Consider the following 19,584-nt stretch of genomic DNA (forward strand, 5'->3'; position numbering starts at 1 on the left):
AAAACTCTACCGAGCCCCACCTCACCGTGATACCGAAGACTGCCGCCCCATCACTGCTCCCAGGAGATGTGCACTACAGCTCCCTTATAGAACCCCGGAAACTGGGGAAGCTGCCCTTTTCACTCTTACTCATGGAAATCAATGACAGCCGACGCACGAAGGATCCTAAGGAACGTTTGAAACAAGAAGTCGAGAACAAACAACAAGCCCAAAAAACAAAGGGTGCAGAGCACGCAGGCTCAGAGGCGCTTCGCCCGCCTCACCTTCCTCCTGGTCCTCCAGATGCCAAGAAAACCGGAGACAAAAAGGCCAAAAAGCTGTTTGACCCCCCGGAGGCACCGCCTACAGGGCTCTGCTACAGAGAGCAGATAGTTGACGAAATCATCGTTTGTCCGGAGGGATACAATGCGACATTGGCCCATGTGTGTCGCATGGTCGGAGACCCTGTGCTGACATGCCAGGCGGTAAGAGAATTAGAATGTACCCTAGAACCACCGACTGGGGCGGACAGAAGTCGTCTGGGTTCCGGGAGCTCGAAGGATGACATGCCAGCAGGCGGAACGTGAACTCCTTTACAGACCTGAGATCATGTTCTCAAAATAGCATAATGCTCGGCTCTTGGGTGGCCACCTAAGGGCAGCTGACTTTCGTATAGCAGGCTCTAGGGGTCACTCGAACTGGTGCAGACCCGGAGACCCCTGCTACCTGGTGCCTTCCCTTCACCGTCGCGGAATGTGAGAGCAGGCACTGACTACCGACGTGCCAGAAAATAGAAAAAAGCACAAGACATACAGCCCATTTTGTGATGTGTTTGCCATACCGTGTCTTGCACATTACTCTCTTGTCCATGTAACTTTCTTGCGTTGGACTCTCTGTACCGATCGCAGGGTTTCAAGATGCTTCCCGAGGGCATCTGTGTTCAGTACGTCTATTCGGAGCTCGCTGATATTTTAGGTCTCCAGCCTCCTGAGGAGAAAAAGAAACTGGCCAACATACTAAGAGCCGGCAAATGAAACAGCCAAGGCGTCTGTTTTCACTGGCTTACGCAGCTGAGGTGGTCCGTCATCATTTTCATCCGGCAGTACCGAAATTCTCGGTGTTCACTGGTTGCAGTCCTGTCCCTGGGCGTGCCAGCGTATCAGGTTACTGTGTTGTCGGGAAGTTCTTCTCGAAGGCGAAGTTGCAAGTTTTCATGTCGAAGTCGCTGTCACATCGGGGAGAGGGGTGGTGTAGGACGGAGCTTTTCGGACTGGTTTGTGTGTCCTTCCCTGTTCGGCGAGACCAACTGCTGGTCGTCTGCGCTTAGTTTTCTACTTCGTCTTCATATTAGGGAAACAGCGTTCTCCCATTCTTCAGTGCGGGGCCGCCTCCTGGCTCGAGTATTTTCCTCTTACCATATCGGACGTTCCTGTTAGAGACATAAAACGCAACACGGGACCGTGCTGTCTTCAACCCCGCTGCCGGCAGACGGCGCACTCTTACTCAGGACCACTTCGTACACGGCGAGATACCACACCGTACGTGGAACCAGGTCATCCAGTCATATGGCCTTCTCGGATCGACGGGTGCAGCTGAAGCGAGCAGCGTGTTCCGCGGGCAAGTCCCTTCGGAACATTGGAAATCTTGTCTGTCACCATTCCTTAAGCGTCAGAGCGCACCGCCGCAAAATATCTGGTGTCAGGCTTCCTGGTCTCTTAACTACCGTCTTCTCTTGAGTGGCGCTGGTTATGTGCTTCTTTCGGTATAGGATTGTGGGATGCTGGCAGCAGCGTCGAGCACAATGTGAATGACGGGGAAATGTCATTCCCCACTACGCAGGGCCTTGTCCCTCATCACGTGCTTCTGAACCTGTTAGCGAACAACTGAGCGGCCGGAAGCTATTGTCACTGTGTGAACCTGCGTACGACAGAGCAAGTAGCATAAGCCCTGTCACCTCAGCGGCGTTTTTCATGCAGTGGGGAAGGCGGTAGAGCCTTCGAGAGACACGCGCCGCGCCCTGTACGCTTGTTCGCTGTCAACGTGGAGTACGTGGGCTGACCGAAAATATTTGCAACCCAACGAGGGCAGAGCAGAAAAGCACTAGGACTGTTGGACAGGGGTGCTGCTCATGCCGCGCAGCGACAGAAGACCGCCTGCTCAGCTAAAATACGGAATTCCGAAGTACCTCAGAATCGTGAACCATCTCCAACTCCACACCTAACGGTCGGGGGTGACCGCGGGGGCCCTCTCAACGCGTCCAACGGATATAGCTGCCGTTCTTTGAATCGGATGCGCCCCAGTCCATGATGTTTCACGCATTAGCTCTGCATTGGACCGAGGCAACATCTCGGATTCGTCCCGGCACGGTGGCCTCGTCTAGTAAATTCCACGCAGTCCCCGGGTTACTACACGGGATGCTACCCGGGAAGCCGATGCTTCCTGAATGGCTCCTGTCACAAATTCGCTGTCGCCGTCCTGCGATGGACATCTGACCGTGGAAAAGCGCCCCCTGAAAATACAGTGTTTCCATGCGACTAACTGTCAATTAATTCGTACTTAGCCGTAAAGTATTACTCAAGCATCCCCTTGGCTTTCCGATCTTCAGGGACACAAGCTGCCTTCCGATGCGCGGGGTCACGGCGATGCTTCTGGATCGGCAGCGTGCCGAGCCAGCTTTTCTTGTAACTCGATGTTCGTTGGCAGCACATCGCTCGCCGGCTGTCGATTTCTGCGCTGGCGCGGCTTGAATTGGCGAACTGACGTTGCCTTCGAATTTCTTTTTTTGTCCTTCAAGTTTTTATGTTTGTTTTCCTTACAGACAAGGCTGCTTTGTTGGCACTTTTTCCTTCGGTCGTCCTGAGTGGGCAGCCATAACTCCAAGGAAGTAGTGACTCACTGCGCATTTATTAGGCCTTTCACGACTGCCGTCTCTCATTCACCGTTCTTGCAGATTGTCTCGTACTTCACGTTTTCCGCCTTTTTTTCTCTTTCCTTGGGGACCTTCTCACCCAACTTATCACTGGGAGCGTGGGGAGGGACCACCGGTGAATAACTGGGCTTCGAGCCGGTGGACAGAGCTCCCGACCGTTCGTTTGTTCCGTATCCATCAGACCACAGTGTTGTTTTTTATCCTTTGTTTCTTTTTTCTTTTTTCTGGTGAGACGGAAAGGGCAAGTGGTGCAGCATCTCGAGCTCCACCTCTTTCGTGGGCAATTGCGGGTGCCACTCCGGGGGTGTTGTTGTTAGTTGCAAACTCGATTGCATAGTTTCAGTCTGTGCCGACCCCTGTGCACTATCAAGACCCTGTGTGTTCTTTTTCTCGTTGCGGCATCCCCCGCTTCACTTGCCCAGAGACTGCTCTTACCTTACGCCAAGTGTAAGAATTTGTTTTCGAAGTTGGTTCTCCCGGGGGGAGCGACCCGAGTGAACAGGCCGTATCTAGAAAACTACGGCCCGTGCAGCGCTGTCCCTTGTTTCATGCAGCTTTGACCCACTATTTTCGTGCCACCGTTATCTTGCCCGGCGGTTCTGCTTGTCTTCTCTAACCGGTTGCCTTTCGTGCCGGGGCACTCGCAGTGGTCTTTCCCATTTTCGCGCGCTTCACACTCATTTCGGGTCCCTTCGGTTTTCCCGTCTTGTTTCCCCTTCGCTTTTCGTCTTTGGCTTCTGCACCTGCTCTTCCTCCTTGGTAAGTGCAGCATGCCGCATCTTGCTCCCTTTCTGCCTCCATGGCCGGACCGCCTTTTCCTGTTTCAGGCCGGCAGCGGAGTTTCTCTGCTGATCCCAGGAGCGCTCAGTCTCTGAATAATGTCCCTAACTCTCCCTTCGAAAGGCAGAGTTTTGATACCGTTTTCAGTCACGACAATAGCTTGCAACTTCCGTCGAGAAAACCGCTGCTCAGCACTTCTTCAGACGTCGAAGAAGACGCTTGGGGGGTTTGTGACGAGTTTTCGGTCTCTGAGCCTCCTTACATTTCATTTCAGTCACAAGCTTGCTCTCGGGGGAAGGACATCCCGCTTTCTGCCTCTCTTTCCGACGGACAGGACGCATCAGCCTTTCCACTGTCTCCTCCCCTGCCCCCCCGTCCTGTTTCCCGGGCAGCAAGTAAACGGGACGTGGAACGAAGCCGTGGGAGGGTATCTGACGGCTTTTTTGATACATCTGGAGGTTCTACAACGCCTACAGGAGCAAAATCCAGTGACTTCTCTCGAACATCGTCTCCGGCGTGCGAGATTAACAAGGTCGAACAACAGACATACGCTTTTGATGCCTACCCGTCTCAAGTCTTCTCGCAGTGGGAGGGGAAAGACCGCACGGGAGAGTCTTGCGGATTGGTCCCTACTACTTCTGGCCAACAGGCAGTTTCTTCTTCATCAGCCTTCCCTCCAGCAGAAAGAAACAGTGCCGGTTCGTTAGGACCGGTGTCCTCCACTGGGCATTGTGCGCCAGTAACATCTCAATCCTCTTCTATTCAGCGGTCGGTCGGTGTTGGTGGTGAGTGTAGGCGTTCCCCCACGGAGGCGCAGAGGCCGCAGAAGCCCTCTGAGTCGTATGCTGGACATGAGGACACAGGTACAAGAGCATCAGCCGGAAGAGAAAGAGGAGAAGATTTCAACCAGTACGATAGCGCCGGCAAAGGCCCGTCTCCGCTAGCGGGAGGAGACGCTCAGCAACAGCCGTATGCGAACTCTTTTTTCCCTATTGTGGGTCCCGAAACTGTCCAGCCTAGGGCTCGTAGGGCGGTGATAGAGTATGAGGCGAAGGACCTCGACAGTGTTCTTGTCATTAAGCACGAGACAGGTAGTCTTCGAGTTACGCCGTGTACCTCTTTTTCTCCCGTTTGCTTTGGCTGGCCTTCTCGAGGGGGGCGAGCGCAGGGTCCCGATGTGTCAGGGACAGAAGGAGGAACACGGGAAAGCAGCAAAACTCCTACTTTTCATCTTGCAGAACAAGGGGCTGCGAAGGACGGCGCGGTAAACGGTACACCTTGGCAGAGACCCGCAGGTCGCCCCTCTAATGTGGCTGATCACGTGGTTCCAAATCACCCCGAAGTAGTTCCGCACGAGAGGCTGGCAGAGTGCCACCCCCCTAGAAGCACAAGAGAGCTGGACATCAGCCCTGCGGACGGATCGCGGACTGATTTGTTTGGTACAGCATCTGCTTCTCCCTGTAGAGACACGGTCCCTTCGCAGCCTGTCCCTTCCAGCGTGGAAAACGACGACAACACGAATGCACAGCACTTGGCTTGCGCTCGTGAGTTTGGGGCGGACGTCAATAATACGAAACTGTTTCAGAAGCTACTACGTTCAGGCCATTCTTCAGCTGGTGCGAAAGAAGCTTTTCAGACGCAAAGATCAGGTTGGTCCGGGAAAAGTGGAGGAGCTGCGGCAGCTAAGAGTGGACCCGTTTCCTCACGCTTCCGCTCCCCCGGAAGGGCAGGCGCTTCTTCAAACTGTGCGGCAGGCGTGAGCTCACTCCCAGGGGGACGGCTGGTTGCTGCGGCTCGTGGGGACACGAGGAAGAGCCGCCCTAAGAATCAGCTGAACGTCATGGGGCAGCAAGATCGGGTCTTCCTTAGAGACGTCGAGGCTCGTCGACGCCAGATGCGTCTTCGAGATGACAGCGCGGCCGGCGACCTAGGCATGGCATCGAAGTCAACAAGGCGACCTCTGTCTACCACTTCGAAATACGGAACATCTCAAGCGTGTTCTCTGAACGCCTCCTCCCCTCATGGTGGAGGAGGAGGCACGGGTCCATCCGCGGGTGTACCAAGGGATTTCGTAGGCAGTGCGTCAAATGTACAGTTGCCGAAGTGGATGCGCGACTATGGTGTACAGGACCCTTGCCTTGGAACAGGGGGGACTTCACGTTTTCGTAGTGATGACCGAGCAGTTGGTTGTGGGTACCTCTTTGGGGGGGATGACAAAAGGGGACGTAGTGCCGCCGCAACAGGGCATCAGCAGGAGGACCTTTGCAACACCGGACCATACTGTGGGGATTCTTCGCTTGATCATGGCCAGCATTTGCCTCAGAATGAATCAGGACTGGGGGTCCCTTTTCTCCCGTCTGGAGGAGAGTGTCCAGGGACGCGTCATCTTTCTCCAGGGTGCTGGGCTGGGGGAAGAGGAGGGAATTATCTTTTGTCAGGAAGTTTAGTCGCCTCACGAGTTCCACCCCGAGCTCGCGAGGGTGTTCATGTTACCGCAGACTTTCCGCCTGTAGGGACATCTGCATTTCCTGAGGGTTGTTCTGCTGTCAGCTTTCCAGTAACACACTTTGTCTGTAGCAATTGTGGGGCATCTGCGGATCCCCCTTATTGCCCTACTTGCGGGGCAATGATCGTTCAACTTGAGCCACCCATAGTGGAGGTAGCTGCTGCTGGTCGCCTTGTCAGTCACTCATGCACGACGGATAAAGGTCCGTCGGGAGCGTTGGGAGTGCGAGGCCGTGGTATGGTTAGAGGATCTCCGAGGCTTTCGCATTCTCGTTTTGGACGTGAAAAGAAAGGTGAAGAAGACAACGACTTGAGGGGTGTCTCTTATGCACCTTACGATGTCTCGCTTTCAGCGAGATCTTCGCGAAATCCGTCGGCGCTCTCACGGGGACCCGCGCGGGATGTGAGTCGCGGGTCGGGAGTTGTAGCTAATGGACGGAAAGGAAAGGAAGAGAAAATGAACAATGTTGGTGGTGGTGTTTTGAGAAAGAATCAGAAGGGTGAGAAGGGCACAGAGGGAACCGTACCAGCAAAACAACTAGGCAAGGACGTCTGGTCATCTCCTCGCATATGCGCTCTTCTGTGCTCATTCCTTAAGCTGCCCCAGCTTCTTTCTGTCAGGAGATGTAGTAAGAATCTTCTTGTCGCTGCCCAGTTTGAAATGCGCTTTGTTCTTTACGCCACACTTCAACGTCTTCTTCTAGAAGAAGAAAAAGCCGGGGGGAAGGCTTCCTCTCCTTCCGCGCGAGCGAAGAGCTGTAGCCCCGCACATGGAGTCTCACCGCGTGATCGGACACCTGTAGGAGGAGATAAAGCAAGCAAGAAAAAGAATCACTTCACTTCAGGAGCCTCTCGCCGACAGCAGTCACTTCCTGCATGTCCTTTCAGCGCGGCGACGTTGCGCCGGCTTCTCCAGCTTTCTGCTGATGAAGTGAAGAAATTGAAAGAAGGAAAGCTACCCGATCGACGGGCTGCTGATGCTCGGAGTCCTCGCCTTGAAGACATTCGCAATAGAGCGATACAGCTTCGTCGCAGACAGCACCAAGAGCACGTTATGCACAATACAAGGACAGGTAGGAAAACAGCAGGAAGCAAGCAAGAGAGAGACACGGACACTGATGATGGACGAGGTGACGGGGGGGAAGAAGGGCTTACTCTAGAGAAGAAGAAACATGGAAAAGGCGAGAAGGCATGGACGCATGGCTCAGGAAGTTCTCAACGAGAAACAGAAGATAGTGACTTTGGACTATTGGGAAGGGCATCGGAGGCACATATTCGACGAGAGATCCAGTTTCAGAGAGAACAGGAACTCTTGTTGAAGGAAAGACAACTACAGGAGCAGGAAAGACATCTTCTACAGAAAGAACAGATGCTTTTGTTACAACAGAATCAGCAAAGACTCCAGGAGAAAGCTTTTCTGGAGCAGGCTAGAAGATCAGCGGCAGGCGGGAGAAGTATGAACGCCACCTTCGGGTATGGTGTCGTGAGAGGGAGACAACTAGGGAGAAGTGGCGACGAGTCCGGAGGAGCCGTCTGCGCACTGCGGGGGGCGGTAACAATGGAAGAAGACGTTTCGCAGCCTGCGTAAGCCTCATTATCCCCGTTTCTGATCTGCATTGCGCCTTCTCAAGTGTCACTTCATCGCATTCTGGTTATACTCGTCGAGGTGCAGTGAATCGTGGTTCGTATGCGTCCGCGCATGCACAGCGGTCATACAACATTACGCGGCATATTGATATTGCAGTGTAGATACGCTGTGGGAGAAATGATACATTCTATGACGACCTCTGTACCTGAGACGTCCAGAGATTGCTGGTACACAGTATAGTTGCTGCTATCGCTTACCACGATCCATTTCACTGCAGTCCTTTCATACTGCAGGAGAGTCTTGATCGGCTTACTACTTTTGAGGCTGACGCCTTATCCGGATATTGGGAGGCAGTCTACCGGTCTTGCCTCTTGTGGGGGCCGTTGATAACATTTGTGTAGTGGCGGCAGGTAGAAAGAAGGATGCTTAACGATTCAGCGTAGTATCGTCGCGTGAGTTTGACTACACAGAAGAGAGAGAGATTCGCCGCTTGCTTGGAGAAGTATCTCTTGCCGCTGTGTCTTCTCGTATAGATCTACCTGCCGTTTCGTCTTGTACACCAGCTTCCCCGTCGGCGTTGTCCCGTTTTGCCTTTCTAGGTTCGACTTCAACGCCGAACCTCCGACTTTCCGGCGGCTACGCCATTCCTTCTTGAAGTTGTGGAACTACAATGAGAAGCAACTGAAGTAAGTTTCCGGGTGTAAGCGCTTCATATGTACACAGCAGCTAGCCCTTCTTCTGCACATATGTGTGCGTGTCTATCTGTCTGCGATGACTGACGGTGTGTATGTCCCGGTGGAGAGGGGAAACCCAAAGACTCCACCGCAGTCTATTTCGACTATGACCTGATGCTGCGTCTCTGGTGCTGTTATAGATAGAGACATGAGATCGCTCCCAATGGAGTTCTTTCATCCTCTGTTAGGTTTCCCTTTCCGACTGAGTGCATGTCGCTAACAAGAAGGTGTTAGAGACGCACTTCATGTCGTAGTCTTGAACCGTGTTTGGGTCATTCGGCTTTCCTTTGCCTCATGGAGAGCTCAGGTGGAATGCGGAGGGGCTCGCGGCTTCTCCTTACACGGTCTATGATCCAGTTGGTGCCTGCACACTGTCACTGGTTACGAATACTTGACTTGATAAAGAAGTTTCCAGGCTTTCTTTCAAGCACAATCAGTCATGCATGCATGCATGCGATTATTCAGCACTGTGGGTTTGTCTGTTGCCGTTGCTTTTTGTCCCAGGTCAGCCCTCTATCGGTATGCTTTCTCCTCGTTTCCCACTTACTGCTTTGATACCGCGGCGATCCTTTGTCGTTGCATATACCAGCTGTGTGCAAATGCTACGGCGCCTCTTCCATTGAACTCTATTCTTCTTCTTCTGTCGGATCGACAGTCCTACCTGTGGCGTCGCATGGGTCGGCTGTCGGGGTATCTCATTTGCAGCTTGGCTCCTCCGTGTGCAAGCAGCTTGCCAGGCATCTCGCGTAGCAGCGCTAGAAGCCGTGTCAGCGCACCAGGCACTGTCCAGCGGCTACTGCCCTTGCGTCTATCTGAGACTGCTTCGTTCCTTTGTCAGTCACACCCGATGAAGACTAGAGAACATCACTCGAGGACACGGCTCTCTTTCGAGGAAGAGCGACATGACCCTGGCTTTGCATGCAGCGAGGAGCCAGGTTACGTAGGAGACACCTCTATTAGAGCGTCGGTACTAGAGTCGATCGAACTCAAGTTGGCGAAACTGTCTCCAGAGTTCATTGACGAGTTCGTCCTTTACGGACGGCAGCAGGCAGTTCTTATGCAGCTTCAAGATCCGGAGTCAGGGGGTGGAGATAGATCGCTGCTTGCAAGCTCTCTGAGGAAGCTTCGAAAGCAGCCTCAAGATCGCTACGTTCTTATGGACTTGTATGAATGGCTTGCTGCGGCGCTAACGTTTGTACAAAAACAAGCAAGGCTGAGATCAACTTCTCGCGGTCTCAAAACTAGCACACCAGCAGCGGCCACTCGAGGACGCACACCCGTAAGGAGAATCGAAGGAGGAGGGTCAGTCTCTTCGGGGAGACCCTTCCCGGTAGCCCGTTCAGCTAGCAGGAAAGACGACGATTTTGAAGGAGATTGTTGTGACGAAGGTCGCGGGAGACGTGGAAATGCCACTCCAGGTTTTGGCGATCGATCCTTCAAGAACACGCCTGGAGTGAGGCGTACAAATGCAACTCGAGGAAGTAGGTGCACTGGAGGCTTTGTTGTGGGGGGTGCTAAGGGCCATGCGTCTGTCTGCCATGTACATGCAAAAAAGCAGGAGCCATGCTCATGCCCTACAAGAATAAAGTCAATCAGAGCTCATTCCGGTCCTGATAGAAGCCCAGAGCACACGCCTGCATTCGTCTTATTTCTTCTGTCGCATGGCATGTGTACGTCAGCCAAATAGCTTTCAATTCAGTACCTGGGTATGTCTGTATCTTTGTTGACTTAACCAGGTGACAGACGTTGCATCACCGGTCATGAGCCGGCATGCGTTGCGTGTTGTTTAGGTGTTAAGGGGGCTATTCTTAGTGTCATTTTCTTTTTCCGCTGCCATGCAGGAAGCACTTCACGGGCTGGGGGGCAACCCGGTCCTTCGAGAGGGGAAGCGGAGAGCCGTCCCCTTTCTCAGGTGGTACATGGCTATGGTTCTCTTTCCCGTGGCCGAGTCCATCAAGATGCGATGTGTATGAGAAAAACTTCTCCAGTAGGTAAGGAGGCTTCGACCTGCCTTTCCATTTTTTGAAAGACATTTTTTTCTTCTTGCGGGGGTTGTTCAAGACTGCCGGAACACTATAATGAATACTTAGTGTTCCGTTGATTTTGTATACTTGTCTGTGCAAATGTCACGACTGCTAGTAGCCTTTTGCTTTTTCACGGCTTGCCTAGTATGCAGCAGCTGGTGTTGTGGCCGGTGCTGTCGATGTGTCACATGGAAGCGCTTCATCCTTCAGATGAAGAACGTCTCTTTACATGGTGTTCATATTTGCTCGGTGACAGTCGTTACGACCACCTTGAAGGGTGGTTTGCAACGGTTACATGAGGACGGGTGTGGGATATCTGATCGCTGTGGCAACGATGGTTGGCGTACGGCGTAGTGTCTTTGCTGGACTGTGCCTTCGTTTGCAGGTCTTAAACAGGGAGCGGACGGTTCATCCGCTGCTCGGTCAAGATCTGTCCGAGGTACGCGGACAGCGGAGGTACAAAGAGCAGTCCTGGGGGGTGCCGCAGGCCGGAGCACACGTTTCGGAGCTCAAGGGGGACAGGAGTTGAGTAATTGGACTCCTACGAGGAAACCCGTGAGGCCGGGGCTGTCTCCTGCTCGTTCAAATGGACTGACCGCCAAAGAGGTGAGCGAGGTGTAGCAGAGTTCCGCACCACCGTTTCTCCGAGTGCCTAGTTACGCTGTGAGCAACGGCGGGGTGAGCTGGAGTTCAGCTCCACATGCCCCAATGCACGGAGAGAGAGAAGAGAGAACAAATGCTCGAAGGAACAGTAGACGCAAGCACGACGACCCGAATAGAAGCTATAGGGTGATTTAGTCACAGCTTCCAGACATGAAGACATTCGGATGCCCCTGAATACCGGATAGCGAACTGCCGAGTGGTGCAGGAGTTCACGAGGTGTACCTGACAGCGAACCCGTGAGCCTGTTTGTGCGGGTGTATTTGAATTTTGTTGCGAAGAGAGATGCGTGGTTAGGGGCGTACTCCCACTCAAGCGTGGGATAGTAAATTCACTCGTTTGGCTAGTGACGAGGTTTTCTCTGCCTGCTTTCAGGCGGCCGCCCTGTGCAAGCTTCTTCAGAGTCAAGGTCAAATTTTGGAGGAGGTGAAGCAGATTCTGCGACAAATCAGCAAACCGTGATAGCCATTGTCGTCAAGCTGCTTTACTCTAATTTTCAGTGTACAAAACTAACTCCCCCAAGAGGTCTCTACGGACAGTTTAGCGGTGGCCCATGTACCAGTGACTTGGAGAAGGGGAAAGCCATTGTGAACACTAAAAGTACCGTGTTGTAGGCCGTCCCCCTGTGAGCCGGATGGCACTGTCACTGCCCGAGACAAGAGACACGCCCGAGATGTCGAGTAACAGCGTACGCGCAACCTCTTTCAAAAGGCAGTCTCGCGTCGTACCGGGTTTCCGCTTAGCTGGCGTTTGGGTGCGGGGTGTGGGTCGGATTGCTTGGCTATTTCGGTTTCCACGGTCTGGTTTCTCAGCCGGGTAGATCCTCTCAGAAACCTCGTTTGGGCGGTAAGGATGGTGGGCAGCAGCCGCACCCCTGCAGCGAACTAGGGGGCCCTCACGAGGTGCTTTCATTCGCGCTACCGTGTGGCCGAAGAGATTTCAACCGGCGGTCTTCGTCACTGCAGGTGGCTGTGGACAGGGGTGAGGCAAAAGGCAGCGCCACAAGAGGTTTGCCCCGCCTGGCATACAGCCCGTGGTGTCACATCCACACTTCTGTCGTTTTGTCGAACGTGTCATTCGATTTTGTCTTTCCAGTGCCGTGTGATGTAAAATGGTTTTCACACTGAGCTGCGAACTCGCTGGTTCGTAATGCTTTTTTTCGTAAGCTCTCTTCTGCTGACATAATCACATCGTTTCCTGACGGGTCCGCTGTGCTGTTTGAAGGAGCCCTTTTCTTTTATTCTGCACTACGTTTCGAAGAAGCAACTGCACCAGCTGGTTGAACAGATACCGCGGAGCAAAACGCACGGTGCTGGCTGATCCACTCTCGCTACGGATCCTGAGAGCATACACAGTCGGACCTCAAAATACAACATTTCTGCCGGGTGCTTTCGAGCAAGTGACACAACGGTGTCGAATCACGTTAATGTCTCTTTTCTCACGGGCCCCGGGAATTAGGTAATCTCAGCTAAATAAATCGGCGAACCGCGGGCTTGCCAGAGTTACTGGAGAACCTTGACAGGCGTTACTTCAAGAAGCGCCGGCGCAGCTTGTGCAAGATAGCAACTATAGGGGCGGCATACCACAGGACGCTGTGGACGTTTCCGAAAGTGTCGGAATGAATCATGTTGCTTAGAAGCGATGTTGCTTTTTCTAGGAAGGCTGCGTCTGGAGGGCGCGCGTGGGAGAAGATTGCGTTAGTGGGAACCGCTTGCACACCGAGACAGAGTAGGCCTTGCTGAAACAATCAGATCAGTGCATACTAGGCGGCACACCCTTGTTTTCGATTCCAAGGCGGATCATCCAGCATACTTCCACGGCCCCAAGCAGCGGTGCTGCTTGGGGCCGTGGAAGTATTCTGCAGGGACAGATCAGTCCACAACGTTAAAAACAGATGCCTGCTGGGAAACATCCCGTTAAGCTCGCTCTAATGAATGCGGATTACGCGCGCTGGAAAGGCGACTCGGGAAGAATCGGCAACAGTTCCGCTTGTCACCACTGTACAGCACCAGTGTCGCCTGTGTTCCCGTGCTGTTCGACAGTACCAGCTGCTGCTGGATCTGAAGTCCTTGTTGATCGACTTTCTTCCCCACTCTGCTAGCCGACTGAGTACCGACTTGAGCAGAGCAAACCTAGGGCTCGAGAAGGTTTGTGACTCATGATTCCAACTCACTGTTGAAAACAGAACTCGCTTCCGTTGGGCACCAGGAAATTCCGGGACAGCGATCATTCCGTAAAGGCAGAACACCCTGCCAGAGGGGACGAGTGGGGCAATCTCTGTTAGAAATGGTAAATTGTTGGTCAACTGCGGACTTGTACGTCGACTAGAGACCCACGTGCAAACAGATTACCGCAGTCTACACTGCGATCTCAAGATTCGACTGTACGGGATTCGGATCACTCGCAGTCACCAGTGTCCGTAAAAGTTTCGGGAACATATTCACGCACCAGAAAAAACACGTTCCAATTCTGCCACAAACGAAAGCAGGTTAGCTCCCTGGTGTGCGCTCCGTTGCTTTTGTGGTGTCGCTTGTCTCGTAAACCACGCGGGACTTCACTTTCGTGTCTTGCCGGACCCCTCCACACGGGAGTGTAGGGACGACCTTGCTCGATTTCAGCAGTCTCGTCCCGAAACAATGGTTCGGTTAGAACGCAGGCTCGAACAGTTTTTCCTTATCATGTTTTATTTAAAGTGTTCTGACTGACTCTGCGTGAAAGTTTCAACTCCGGCTACTTGGCGCGGATCGGTTCGTCCACAAAGTGGTCCCCGTTGCCTCCTCTCCCGAGGCCTCAATCTCGTTGTCAGAGTCCAGGAAGCTTACCGCAGTCGGCCACGTCTAGCGTGGTGCCCTCTCGGCCTAGTACCATGCCGGCTTCACGCAGCCAAGGAAGGAAAATGGCCGCCCTCGCGGTGTCCGCGGCCTTACTCGCCTTGGTTTGCCCCATTGCGGCTCAGATCATGGTCCTTGAGCCACCGGGGGCGGCAGCGAGAAACAATGCAACAGTAATCGAAGGGTCGACAGCTTCTTTCGGCGCTCCGGTAAGCCCCCGTACCGCACTTTTACACCCCCGTGACAGCACGGACGACGCCTTCTCTTCCATCTGTGTTGGCCTGCAGTACTACGGTGAACGGGTTGAAGGGGAGCTTTTGTTTTTCGACGTAAATGGATGCAAAGAAGACCAGTATATCTTGCCGAGCGAGAAAGCCAACACCACCGACGCAAATGCCTCGACGCCGATTATTCTCATGATACGTCGAGGGGGCTGCAACTTCGTCAACAAAGTGAAAATCGCGCAAAGAAAGGGCGCCAAAGCCGTGATTGTGGCTGATGTCAAGGGCTCGCTTTCTTCTAGAAAGGATGTCAAGAAAGTGATTGTCTCGGACGGTACGCCTAGAATTCTTCAGCAAAATACCAACTGAGAGTCAGCCTAGCGCCAGATAAAGCCACCTCGGGAGGTCGCGCTTGAGGTGGCGGCAGTCTCCACAGTGGACGCGTAACTTCCGGCTGTAGAATCAGGTCGCTTACCGGGGGTTTTATGTGCCAGTTCTGATAAAGTGGACGGGGGCCTTTGCTGGTAGCTTGCTCGGTCTTACTTGGACTCTCAGTTAGGCTGGAAGCTCTCCCTTCTCAATGACGTTCGGTACGTGTGTGTCCCGGTGACTTGTGCAGACGGCTGGGGTGAGTCTGTTAAAATCCCGTCTCTTCTCCTAAGCGAAGAAGACGCGAACTTCCTCATATCTGCTGGCGACGGGCTGTACGAAGTCGACGCCCCTCAGTCGGTTGTACCATCGCGGAACGGTGGTCGTGGGAACAAGACGGTGATTCTTGAGCTTGTCTGGTCTTTACCCAAGGATCACGCTGTTCAAGTCGACGTATGGACGACTCCGTCCAGTACGCAGTCGACGAAGTTTGTAAAGGAGTTCGCGGCCTATGCTCACGCGTTCAAGGACAAGGTACGAGTGTACCAAGTTTTGTGCAGAGTGTTAGCGAAACATATCTATGTGTGGAGTGTCTGTAGCCCCTGAACCAGATGCTCAAGTATCTCAGGGGGTGGCGGGAAATGGCGGCTTCTCCAGAAAAACATCTACCTTCTGGGTCCTTGGTGTCGCTGCTTGGAGTAGAACTCCGTAGCCTTCAATTGACTCCCAGTGTAACTCGGGTAACGCCTGCTCATTCACGGCGCTGTCAAGTGAGGCTCTGTGTTGTAATCTCAGATCGATTTCCAACCGCATTATTGGGTCATGTCGATGGCAAGAGATTTCCATGAGATGTGCACGGATGCGACGGCTGATTTCTGCGCTTTTGATCCTGACTTCGGAGGAAAGTCTACAGGAAAAATGGTTCTCCAGGAGTCCGTGAGGTGAGCACCGACATTTTTGGAGGGCACGAGAGCAGATATACACGCTCCCAGGGGAGCATCTCGTGACAGATTTCTTCGTGACTGCGAAGTCTGTGCCGGGTGCCCTACACACACTCATGACAGAGAATATTCTCTTCCGTCTGTGCGAGTACAGATTGGGAGACGGAGTTCATTCAAAACCTTAGGCCGGTTCGTGGCATTTTTTGCAGTCTGCGTTGTAGCCCGTCCACTTCTCGGGTTAGGGTTGAGGGTTTGCGGCCCCTCATCAGAGACTGCCGCAGGCCTGATACTCATTAGTTCATCCTTTCCGTGTGCTTCCTGGGGTCTGGTTTTTGGGTGCAAACAGAGGAAGGTGTTTATTTCTTCGGTGTTGCTTACCCGTCGTCGACCGTTGTCATTCCTACTGAAAGAACTCACGATCGCGGGGGCTAGGGTTTGGGGCTTCTGGGTTTTAGGGAGAGAAGATGTGTTTATCAACTGTGGCTCTACAGGCAAATGTGCCTCTGGGAGACAACCAAGGCACTCCATCCACGCAATCCTCACAGCGGTTTCTACAGCCCCGAATGGTGGATGTACATGGAGACGTTTCCGGATGTGTGCCCGCACGAGGAGGCGGATGATGAGCACCGTTTCAGCGAGGTGTGCAGCTACAAGCTCATGGAGAAGCTTCAGGTCAACACACGTCAAGTGAAGAAGTGCTACGAGGAGAAGTTCAATACCATCCTGGCGCACGAGCTCGTGAATCGGGCGTGGGCCCCCAACGCTATCATTATCAACAAGACTCGGTACAGTGGCTCCCTGGACGCAGAACTGGTGACTCGCGCCATTTGCACGGGTAAGAAATTGTAGCACGCCTTCGCGTCAAGTCTTGGCCGTCGGTAACTGCCGGCTGGGGCCTTTATTCACAGTACGATTTTAGGTGTTCCATGAAATATATTTGAAAGAAGAGGCTTGATAGTACAACCGTCAGAACTGATCTCTGTATGCTGACTTGCCTTCAGCATTCGCTACGACACAACCGGAATGTGAGAACTTCATCAAGAACGGTCAACTGATTATGATGGAAGGCCAGGGTCTCTCCGAGCGGGAAATCTTTTTCATCTGTGCGGGGGTCGTCCTCGTTTTTGGAACCCTTTGCTTCTTTTTGTTCTGGTGCTTGGTTCTGCCATTCATCAAGCAACGCTGGTCGTACAGAGAGTTTGGCGGCAGGCGCACAGAAGACACCACACCGTCTCCTCCAACAGCTGTGTTTGCGGAGCCTTCCATGCCCTCGAAACTACCAATGGAGAAGATATAGAAGTTGAAGTTTCTTTGTGGATACGGAGCCGCAGTTCAGGAACCTGTGCTGAAAGAGTGTCAGTGACTTTGAACACACCACATTGATAGTTTTTTGAGATGTCCGTTGTCCATGTTATCGCATGATTCGCTCAATGCCTGCGGCCAATGTCTCGGGTAACCCTTATCACTACGCCGCAGTCGCCTTTAAAAGCTGCGTTCTGCTGTCCCCGCTGTCCTCGGAGTCAGCTAATCACGCTTGCAGCCGTCATTTTACCTTCTCCGTTCCCCAACGCCCCCGCAGTTTCTGGGGCGCGCGTAACCGCGTCCGAATCTCCGCTCTGCTTGGATTTGTGGTCTCGAAAGCCTGGCCGTTTCCTGCCTACCCCTCAGTTTTCTACGGAAACACAGTTGATTAGAACCCGACTGCCAACTATAACGAGGGGCACCTTACATTACTAGGCTTCCACCTGCAATGAAAAAACTCACGAATCTCTACTCCCCCCTGAGGGGCACGCAAATCACCGGCTATACGTGTTCCGCACCCTCAGGTGGCGAGAATTGACCCTTGCTCGGCCGTCGCGCCGGTCTTCGTTTTCGGATGTTAGATGGTAGAATGTTGAATCTTGAGTCGCATTTTCCCACAAGCGTCTTCGGGACTGTGGACACGGACTTCGGGCCACCACCGAAAATAAGCTGTGAAAGATTCTGACTAAGAATCAACTTGGCTGTAGTATAGGACCTGAACTGAGACTGCGTGCCACAACACTGCAAAACTTCTCGACGGAGTAGTGGTGCATTACCTCTTCACCCGCATCGGTGTCGGGGAGTCAAGGGAAGAGATTTTTCTCTACATGCGCGTAGCCGTGGTAGCATGGATCGGGGAGAATGCCAAAGAAAAAGGGGAAAAAAGACCGAGCTGCCAGATGATGAATAAATCTCCGACTTTTTTTTCCTCTGCAGTGGACTATCAGGTGCATCCGTTTTCTGGTACTGTCGCCAGCATGTTGCGGTGCCTCTCATGAGAGACTGCCGGAGGCCTGACATTCTTAGTTCCTGTTTTCCGTTTGCGTCCTAGGCTGCGGTCTGCATGCTTTTTTGGGTGCAAACAGAGAAGGCTGTTTATTTCTCCGGTGTCACTTACCCGTCGCCGGCTGTTGTCATTTCTCCCAAAAGCACTCACAGATCCAGGGGCTTCAGCGCGACCATACCCGACGACTGAGATGGTTTCACTCTGCCTGCTTTTTAGTAGTCCCTCCAGCTCTGTGCCAGCTGTTTCTATTTCCCTGTACACTTGTGCCAGCTCGTTCTGTTGATCCACAGACGGTGCGGCTGTCTCGCAACTTTGGTCAGACTCGGCTCATACGCCACTTTCGCTTGTCGACACTTCCGTCACATTTTCTTCCTACTTCATTTTCTTGTGGTCCCGTGGTCCTGATGAACTACCTCAAGTCTTGCATGACCCATGGAAACCATCAATTTGACCGTACTTCTTTGCTGGAGTTAATGGAGTTTTCTTCGTTGTGACACCACAAACTGCAAGGCTTCCTTTCTTTCTCCTCTTACTCTTGCACAGTCTTCGCCCCCCCCTAGCTTTCCCGTGGCGGTGCCAAGAAGCACGTTGCTTCCCTCTGTCGTCGTTACCTACCGATCCACTCCGTTCTTCAGTCATCATGGATTTACCATACGCCATCCCAACAGCCTTTGACTTCGGCCCGGGCGCGCTAGGACCGCCCCCCGGTGCTATGGCACTTCCCCCTCCCGGGTTTCCACAGCCCCAGGCTGCTCCTCCCCCTCACGCTCATTTCGCCCATCCTCACGCCTTCCCGCCGTTACATCCCGCGACAGTTGTCGCAGCCATGGGCTTACCCCCTGGTCCAGGTGGTCCTCCTGGAGGGCCTGTTGCCCCTGTAGTTCCTACGCCGCATCCGCGTGCCGCAGGTTCGGGCGTCCGGGGAGGGGGGCCATCGGAGTGTTCGTCTGCGTCTCATGAGAGAACGTCATCGCGGAACACAGGAAAGAATGAGAGGCCGGCTAGGGGGCAAGCAGCCCTAGGAGGAGAGGGAGGAGATGCCAGTAGTAGCGTACCGGGGGGAGAGCGCAGAGGGGGGGGAGGAAGGCCAGGCGGCGGAGATAGAGATAGGGGAGGTGAACGAGAAAGGCCAACAGGAGGAGACAGGGCAAGGAACCTATACATACACAACGTTCCGAAGGAGGCAACAGAAGAGATATATATACATTGGACAGNNGGCAGTATTTCTCACAGTGTGGAGAAGTAGAAAATGTCTCACTCCGGGTCAATCAGAAAGTTGGGCCACACGCGGTGTATGCCTTTGTCTTGTACAGACACCCCGAGGACGCGAGGAAATGTTTCGAAACTCTCAATGGATCGACTCTCCGTAAGCTGAGGGCCACTGCTGTCAGATCATGCACACTCCTCCAGCGATGAGATGAAATGTCCATGTCTTAGCGTCTCGGCTCTGTACCATCCTGCATTTGAAAAACGGTGGCAGGCCAACGGAGGCAGACGGAGATGAGGGAGGGGAATGCTGTGTCAGGAAGAACGTCTAATCATCCCCTCTCAGGTGTGCTAAGGAACCCTGCGTGTAAATCATTCAGTCGGTCGTTCCCTGTACACCTACGCACTGTGTGGTCTATAAGCGTGTTCGCACATCCACTGCAGTTGTCTCATTGATTAACCCACCACTCTGCTTTGCGGGGGGCTCCTCAATCTTTTCTTACTTCACT

General features: G+C 53.3%; 3 protein-coding genes across 3 annotated transcripts in view; all 3 read left to right on the plus strand.

Annotated features, from left to right (window-relative positions):
- Nucleotides 1-1,013, plus strand: part of CSUI_007274 (uncharacterized protein) — a gene marked incomplete at its 3' end in the record, with an annotated part of 2,445 nt that extends 1,432 nt beyond the window's left edge. Inside the window, exons 3-4 of the mRNA XM_068067422.1 lie at nt 1-464; nt 888-1,013. The exon at nt 1-464 is cut by the window's left edge and continues 117 nt beyond it. Coding sequence (XP_067920602.1) covers nt 1-464; nt 888-1,013 — 590 coding nt within the window. The remainder of the gene's footprint in view (nt 465-887) is intronic.
- A 1,436-nt stretch (nt 1,014-2,449) lies between these two features.
- CSUI_007275 (uncharacterized protein) lies at nt 2,450-16,858 on the plus strand. The gene is made up of 11 exons (XM_068067423.1): nt 2,450-7,777; nt 8,381-8,467; nt 9,020-9,996; nt 10,357-10,506; nt 10,925-11,145; nt 11,575-12,657; nt 14,318-14,585; nt 14,871-15,154; nt 15,416-15,561; nt 16,053-16,396; nt 16,563-16,858. The coding sequence occupies exons 1-6, from the start codon at nt 3,708-3,710 to the stop codon at nt 11,659-11,661; spliced, it is 5,592 nt and encodes a 1,863-aa protein (XP_067920603.1). The 5' UTR covers nt 2,450-3,707; the 3' UTR covers nt 11,662-12,657; nt 14,318-14,585; nt 14,871-15,154; nt 15,416-15,561; nt 16,053-16,396; nt 16,563-16,858.
- Nucleotides 16,859-17,396: 538 nt separating this feature from the next.
- On the plus strand, nt 17,397-18,921 carry CSUI_007276 (uncharacterized protein; the record flags this gene model as incomplete). The annotated part of the gene is made up of 1 exon (XM_068067424.1): nt 17,397-18,921. A coding segment is annotated over exon 1 (411 nt), but the record flags the coding sequence as incomplete, so codon positions are not given.
- Nucleotides 18,922-19,584: the final 663 nt, after the last annotated feature.

This window comes from Cystoisospora suis, assembly GCF_002600585.1.
Source record: "Cystoisospora suis strain Wien I chromosome Unknown contig_3806, whole genome shotgun sequence".
Classification (NCBI taxonomy): domain Eukaryota; phylum Apicomplexa; class Conoidasida; order Eucoccidiorida; family Sarcocystidae; genus Cystoisospora; species Cystoisospora suis.